We start from the raw sequence: 8,184 nt of genomic DNA, 5'->3' as shown, positions 1-8,184 counted from the left end.
CCTCTTAGCTTTCTTCTGGGGTAGATCTGTGCCTCATTTTCTCTGGGAGTAGAGCAGCACAGTGGCCAGGCCTCTTCCTGGGCTAATGGGAAGGTCTTCAGAGGGATCAGGCTATAGCTTGGTGATAAGGTGGTCTGAGTGAGCCTCAGGCCTTCAGCCTCAGTGGACTGGGAAACTGTCCTCAGCCCCAGGTTTCAGTGGCTGTGTATTCCAGGGTGGCCGTCCCCACGAGCAGACCTGAGTCCTTCCTCATCCCCCAGCATGGCCACTCCAGGGTGGCTTCCTCGGAACCAGGGCATTGTCACAGACCAGCCTGCCACAGGACAGGGCCAGGCACTGACCTCTCAGGCCAGCCGGCTCCTAGCAAAGGTGAGTGAACCCCAGCTTCTCCCCATGAGACATCTCGACTATGAAGCCTGTGTGTGTGAGATGCTTCCACCAGCCCCAGATGGCTTTCTCTGTCTGCAGAGGTCTGACTCGGCCTTCTAGGAACTTGACCGTCCCCCTTGTCCCCCAGGATGAGCTTGGACCTGTCTATTGAGAGGCAACACTTCTGTTGTTCCAGTTTCTCCACTTAGGCATGGGGGTGCCCACATGGTTGTCCACAGGGTGTCCTCAGCTCTCTCTGACCTCCACCTGACCCTTCCCTACTTATGACGAACTGCCCCTTCTTAGTTCGTTATTACCGAGTCAACCCTGCTCTGCTGCAGCTCAGAATCGCCTGTAGGTCTTTGTCTAACTTCACACTTGGCCTTGTTCCAAAGGTGTCTCATGAAGACACAACGCCTTAACCACATTCTGAAAACGGAAGTGGGGGTGCTGGGGCCGAGGGGAAGTCCACAGAGAGAAAAATAAAGTAAGCTAGCCCAAAGTCAGTAAACAAGATGTTCTATTGGGCCTTGAATTCTACCTTGGGCCTGGAGCTTCCCACTCTCCATTACAAAAATTCAAACATAATCATGACTTTACCTTGTCCAGGAAGCCAATGTCTTTCCCTACTACCACACTTTCTTTCCTTTTTTGGGGTGTGTGGTAGGTAACAGCTCCGCTGAGGTCTAGTTCACCTATCACACACTTTGCTCATTTCAAATGTGAGCAGTCACGTGTTTTCCTGTGTCATAGTCCTGCGGCCATCAAGGTCTATGTTAGAACACTTCCATCCCTGACGGTCCCCCTTCAACCGCCTGCCTTGGCTTCTTCAGCTCTGGGACCTGCCATTCACACTGACTCAGCCACATCCTGCCCTGTGTTTCTCAGCTCCTTTGTGGTGAAGCAGCCATTTCAGCACCACCGTCCTTGATCCTGCCACGAGGACGCCAGCTCTTGGGCAGTCAGGTCACTCAGCAGGGGCGGGCATGACTGATGTCCCTCCTGGGCACCGCTGGCCTTTATTGGGCTGCTGTGTTCTTGAATGGAGCAGGTTTGAGTGAGGGTGTGCGGAACACTATAGCTCCAAGTGGAACTCAGCTATCTCACAGGCCGGTAGCCCATGCCGGGAACCCCAACACCGGAGAGCTGGGGAAGCCAGGTCCCTGTGATCAAATAAATATATGTAGGGCAAACAGGATGGCTCAGCAGGAAAGGGGCCTGAGTTTGAACCCCAAACTCACACACACTGTAGAAGGAAAGACCCGACTCCTAAAAGTCATCCTCTGACCTCCAGATGCACAACATGATATGTATACGCAGACAAACGTGTGTATCCACCCATCCTTACATGTGTGTACGTGCACACACATAATGCAATTTAAAAGAAACAAATATATAATATTAAAATTAATTTCACTTATTCCTTTTACATTTTAATTTCCACAAAACTTTTGATTAGATAGCATATGTAGCTCATGTTACATTTCTACTTTATATATTATATAAGTAACATGCTATAATTCATCTATATAGATTTTTCTACTTTACTTTATCCTAGTTCCTCAATAAATAGGCATTGTGATTTTTATTTTAACTATTTCTGTCCTTTTTTTTCTGCAGCACCAGCACTAGAACTCAGATTCTTGTTTTCTTCCCCTTCTATTGTCCAGGTGGAATCCTTCAAGGAACTGGTACTGGCCGGACATCTCCCACCCCAGGACCAAATCAAGGTACCACTATCCAATGTGGTGTTGCAGCAGCAGGGTCCAGATAGCCTGTCCCCAGAGTTGTGTCCCTAAGCCCCTTTTGTTGAAGGCAGGTGACTATGCCCCAGGCTGCTGCTTACTGGGTCATGATAGCAAGCCCCTGTTGAGTCATGATGGCTTGCCAGACACGCTGGGTGTGCCATCACTGTCTCCTGTCTTCATCATAAATGCCCACAGGGGACCTGTGATCACTGCCCCTCTTAACTGCAACGACACAGAAGCCCAGCGAAAAGAGACCGTGAGACCAAACTACACAGCCGTAGACGGAAGAGGTGCCCTCAGCTAGGGCTTCTGTCTCCCCAGTCACCCCCCCCCCCCGGGCTCCAGAAAAGGGCCTTTGTCTTCTAACCTATTCTCCCATTATTTTCCAAAATTTGGGACTAAGGATAAGCAGGAGAAGGGATGATTTGTCCACGAGACTGCAGCTTCAGGGCAGACTTGTCTCCTTTGGATGCAGGTTTTAGGCAGTTATAGCCAGATGTGTCTAATTTTTCCTGCGGCCAGTCAGGGCCCTGGGAAGGTGCACATGGGGTCCTCAAACCTGGGAGGTTGTGTTGGGAAAGACTGATAGCATGGTGTGGGTAAGATCAGAGTTCCACAGAGGTCGCAATGGCCCAGGAGGGATACTTGCTCCACTCCAGAATTTCCTCCAGGTCCCTCTCATTGGACGGAGTCATTGGAAGTGGATGGGGGAAAGAGTGCAGTTGAGGGCAGAGAGAAAGAGAAGGGAGCACATGCAGGACCCCAGCTACAGGGTGTGTGGCGTGCACTGTAGCGTACCACCAAGGGGATCAGGGATCTCCCTTGGAAATCGAAGTCATTTCTTTGGGGCTACAGTGTTTGCCTAGCGGGTGTGAAGGACTGAGTTTGAGCCCCAGCTCTGCACAAAACTGAGTGTGCTGGAGCCTCACACCTGTAATCCCAACACTCAGGAGATGGTGGCGGGAAGGTCAGAGTTCATCCTCAGCTCCATAAGGAGTTTTAGGCCAGCCTGGGCTACACAAGACCTTGTCTAAAAAAGAATCCCTTGAAGATGGTAATAGACACAGCAGTTTTATTTGTGGAATACAATTTCATGACTTCATACTTGTGTGAAACAAACTCTGGTTCCCTCTCTTCAACCACTGCTCACTTCTTTATGTCAGAAACCTTTGGAATTCCTCTTTTCTAGTTCTTTCTGTTGTTGCTTTTATAGTACTGGGGTCTGAACAAGGGCTCCACACATGTTCACTAGCAAAGACTCCACCTCTGACTGTGTGCTCCACGTGTGTAGGCTAGACAAAGACTCCACCTCTGACTGTATGCTCCACGTGTGTACTCTAGAAAGACTCCACCTCTGACTGTGTGCTCCACATGTGTACACTAGAAAGACTCCACCTCTGACTGTGTGCTCCACGTGTGTACTCTAGACAAAGACTCCACCTCTGACTGTGTGCTCCACGTGTGTACTCTAGACAAAGACTCCACCTCTGACTGTGTGCTCCACATGTGTACACTAGAAAGACTCCACCTCTGACTGTGTGCTCCACGTGTGTACTCTAGACAAAGACTCCACCTCTGACTGTGTACTCCACGTGTGTACTCTAGAAAGACTCCACCTCTGACTGTATGCTCCACGTGTGTACTCTAGAAAGACTCCACCTCTGACTGTGTGCTCCACGTGTGTACACTAGGAAGACTCCACCTCTGACTGTGTGCTCCACATGTGTACACTAGAAAGACTCCACCTCTGACTGTATGCTCCACGTGTGTACTCTAGACAAAGACTCCACCTCTGACTGTATGCTCCACGTGTGTACACTAGACAAAGACTCCACCTCTGACTGTATGCTCCACGTGTGTACTCTAGACAAAGACTCCACCTCTGACTGTGTGCTCCACGTGTGTACTCTAGAAAGACTCCACCTCTGACTGTATGCTCCACGTGTGTACACTAGGAAGACTCCACCTCTGACTGTGTGTTCCACGTGTGTACATTAGACAAAGACTCCACCTCTGACTGTATGCTCCACGTGTGTACTCTAGACAAAGACTCCACCTCTGACTGTGTGCTCCACGTGTGTACTCTAGAAAGACTCCACCTCTGACTGTATGCTCCACGTGTGTACTCTAGGAAGACTCCACCTCTGACTGTGTGCTCCACGTGTGTACACTAGGAAGACTCCACCTCTGACTGTATGCTCCACGTGTGTACTCTAGGAAAACTCCACCTCTGACTGTGTGCTCCACGTGTGTACACTAGGAAGACTCCACTTCTGACTGTATGCTCCACGTGTGTACACTAGAAAGACTCCACCTCTGACTGTGTGCTCCACGTGTGTACTCTAGACAAAGACTCCACCTCTGACTGTATGCTCCACGTGTGTACACTAGACAAACACTCCACCTCTGACTGTATGCTCCACGTGTGTACACTAGACAAAGACTCCACCTCTGACTGTGTGCTCCACGTGTGTACTCTAGACAAAGACTCCACCTCTGACTGTATGCTCCACGTGTGTACACTAGGAAGACTCCACCTCTGACTGTGTGCTCCACGTGTGTACACTAGACAAAGACTCCACCTCTGACTGTATGCTCCACGTGTGTACTCTAGAAAGACTCCACCTCTGACTGTGTGCTCCACGTGTGTACTCTAGACAAAGACTCCACCTCTGACTGTATGCTCCACGTGTGTACACTAGACAAAGACTCCACCTCTGACTGTATGCTCCACGTGTGTACTCTAGACAAAGACTCCACCTCTGACTGTGTGCTCCACGTGTGTACTCTAGACAAAGACTCCAACTCTGACTGTGTGCTCCACGTGTGTACACTAGACAAAGACTCCACCTCTGACTGTGTGCTCCACGTGTGTACTCTAGACAAAGACTCCACCTCTGACTGTGTGCTCCACGTGTGTACACTAGACAAAGACTCCACCTCTGACTGTGTGCTCCACGTGTGTACACTAGACAAAGACTCCACCTCTGACTGTATGCTCCACGTGTGTACACTAGACAAAAACTCCACCTCTGACTGTGTGCTCCACGTGTGTACACTAGACAAAGACTCCACCTCTGACTGTATGCTCCATGTTTGTACTCTAGAAAGACTCCACCTCTGACTGTATGCTCCACGTGTGTACACTAGACAAAGACTCCACCTCTGACTGTATGCTCCACGTTTGTACTCTAGACAAAGTCTCCACCTCTGACTGTGTGCTCCACGTGTGTACACTAGACAAAGACTCCACCTCTGACTGTGTGCTCCACGTGTGTACACTAGACAATGACTCCACCTCTGACTGTATGCTCCACGTGTGTACACTAGAAAGACTCCACCTCTGACTGTGTGCTCCACGTGTGTACACTAGACAAAGACTCCACCTTTGACTGTATGCTCCATGTGTGTACGCTAGACAAAGACTCCACCTCTGACTATATACTCCACGTGTGTATGCTAACAAAGGTTCCACTACTGACTGTATGCTCAGCCTTCTTTTTATTTTAAAATTAAAGGGAAATCTTTCACATTTTTATTTATTATTAGTGTGTGTAGGTAGAGGTTAAAGGGGGAGAAGAGCGAATATGCGTGTGTGTGTGTGTGTGTGTGTGTGTGTGTGTTTGTGTACAAATACAAGGGCTGTTCTGTGTAGGCAGTCCTCTCTTTCCAACTTCACCTGGGCTCTGGGAATCGAACCCGGGTCCCAAGCTCAAGTGATAAGTACCTTTGTCTATTGAGACATCTCACTGAGTTACCCAGGATGGCTGTAAGCTTGGCATCCTCCTGCACCACACTCAGCTCTCTTCCGGCTCCAAAGTTTGCAATAATGTTATAGCACAGAACAGCAGAGTGTGCTCCTCCTGCCTCACTACCGTGGGGCGTGAGACCAGCCTTGCCCTTCCCTCCCTGACCTTTCCCAGTCTCCAGTGCCCCTTGCTCCCTCTTCTATGCCAGTGTTTAGCCTCCACGTGTGAGTGAGGACGTGTGATTTTTGTCCTTATCTGTCTTCACTTAGCATGAGTCCTGTGAAACCATGTTTCCTGCCACAAATGACAATGTTAAAATGTCATTTTCTTCCTCTCCATCCTCACAACTCCACATAGGGAACCTGGGGCTTCTGGGAGATGAGACATGACTGAAAAGTGTATTCTGGGTTCCTGTTGGCCTCCGTCTGTTCCTAGGCTCCTATAGAAAGGGACTCACATTCCAGAGACCAACAGCCATGTATTGATTGACTATGTTTGTGTTTACAACTATGATTGCCTAGCAGAGTTGTTAGGACCGGGCTAGGCCTGGGTTCAAGTATTGCCTGTACAGCTTGCTCACTTACCCTGTGAGCTTTTCTCTGGTTCCCTGGATAGTTATCTCTAGTTGAGATTCTCGTGGAGTGGAAATGAGTGAACGTAGAGGGCTTTATCTAGAGCCCCTGCGACAGTGCCCTTGTGTGTAGTGTGGGAGAACAATGCCATCTGCCCTCACTCTCTGTAAGAACTGGATAAGAGAGTGACTGTTATTTTCTGAATGGTGCAGTTTTATATTGGGGTGACGATCTGGGCCCTCTGGAGTATTAGATCCTACTACAGTGGTAGTAGATTTGATGTTGCTTCAGACAAGGTCCCCACAGGTCCTATAATCAAGTGTTTTGTGGCAGAGAGTGCCATCTGGGCAGAAGCCTCCAGAGGTGCCCAGACACAGCCTGTTTCTCAAGCCCCGTGAGAGCCTCCTGGCTCCCCAGAGGCCACCTATCCATTGTGTGAGCATGGAGCCCCTAGGGAAGATGCTCCAAGCCCCTCGCCCTTCTGTTTCAGAGCTTGGAGCAGCTGCGGGCAGCCCATGCGGCCCTTGAGGCAGACTACCTTCAGGCCTGCAGAGAGCGGCACCCGAACCCAAAGCTTAACGCCTCCAGCGGCAGTCCCAGGACCCTCAGTCTCTGCAGGTAGGTTCTGAGAACACGCCCTGGAGGACAGGTGGGACAGCCCTGACGCCCTCTGTGTCCAGGAAGGATTGATTTTACACACATCACTGACTTGCAGGAGCAGAGGGGCCCCCGTCCTGGGGAGCAGCATGGCCAGAGCTGAGGATACAGCATGTTTAGATGCACTTTGGAGATGAGAGGGCAAAGCCCCTCACTAGACAGTGGGGTAGCAGAGGGCACTGAGCTGAGGCCTCCTGGCTCTCAGCTTTGTCATCTTTCTAGTAAAGTTCTTGGTGCCATCTGTTACTGGCCTGTGTGAACCCTGAGAGGACATTCCTAGGGTCTGGTTTACACCCATCGCCATGCCGATATTTCCCCCTTCCAGGGAACTAGAGGCAGAGATATACCAGCTGGGACGGCACCTGGAAGAGCTGCAGAACCATATGGACCAGACCCAAAGAGAGCCCAAATCATGCAGGCCAGACCTGCAGGCCAGCACCCCCGCCATGCCCTTCCCGTCCTGGCCAGCTCATCTCCCCATGCCTTCAGGACCAGTCTCCTTGTCAGCTGTCCACACCAACCATGAGGTATTGCTTTGCCCCTTCACATTGGGCTAGTCCCCATTTCTTTCTTTTATTTATTTCATGTTAATTTCTTTATTTACATATTTAGGAAGTGTGTACCATAGTCTAGACACACAGTGGGGACTCAGGACAGAAGGAGGAGAAGGTGACCTCTGTCCTTATGGAGTTTTCGAACTAGTAACGAACTAGTTATAGAGTTATTGTTTTGACAGCACTCTATGGAAATAAAGGGGACACTATAGCTGCCTAGGAGGGGTACAGTGTCTGTGAAGAAATGTTTACGTGAGATCTGAGAGTAAGGAGTCATTGAGTAGGGCAAGCATCCTGGCCAGGGCACTGCGGCCTGAGTGTGGAAAGGGAGGGGCTATCGCCTGCCACATTCCTAGAGACGCTAGCATGGGCCTTGTGATGAGCTTGCGGCTCATATCTCCAATTGGAAACAGACTCTCCTTGGGTTTTCTGCACCTGTGGTTCAACAAGAATGGGTCAAGACATGGCACGGCAGAGGGAGAGATGGATACAGGAACTTGGACAAGGTTCAGAGTCAGATTTGGATGGCAGTAAG

The 8,184-nt window shown here is 50.1% G+C and overlaps 1 protein-coding gene across 1 annotated transcript in view; it reads left to right on the top strand.

Annotated features, from left to right (window-relative positions):
- Akna (AT-hook transcription factor) overlaps window positions 1-8,184 on the top strand; it is a 43,542-nt gene that overhangs the window by 20,577 nt on the left and 14,781 nt on the right. The window contains exons 6-9 of the mRNA XM_075944559.1: window positions 215-369; window positions 2,040-2,099; window positions 6,929-7,056; window positions 7,421-7,622. Of these exons, the coding sequence (XP_075800674.1) occupies window positions 215-369; window positions 2,040-2,099; window positions 6,929-7,056; window positions 7,421-7,622 (545 nt within the window). The remainder of the gene's footprint in view (window positions 1-214; window positions 370-2,039; window positions 2,100-6,928; window positions 7,057-7,420; window positions 7,623-8,184) is intronic.

This window comes from Microtus pennsylvanicus, chromosome 13 (genome assembly GCF_037038515.1).
Source record: "Microtus pennsylvanicus isolate mMicPen1 chromosome 13, mMicPen1.hap1, whole genome shotgun sequence".
In the NCBI taxonomy this organism is placed as follows: Eukaryota; Metazoa; Chordata; class Mammalia; order Rodentia; family Cricetidae; genus Microtus; species Microtus pennsylvanicus.
The sequence above is the reverse complement of the archived record's forward strand: the minus strand, read 5'-3'. Positions and strand labels throughout refer to the sequence as shown.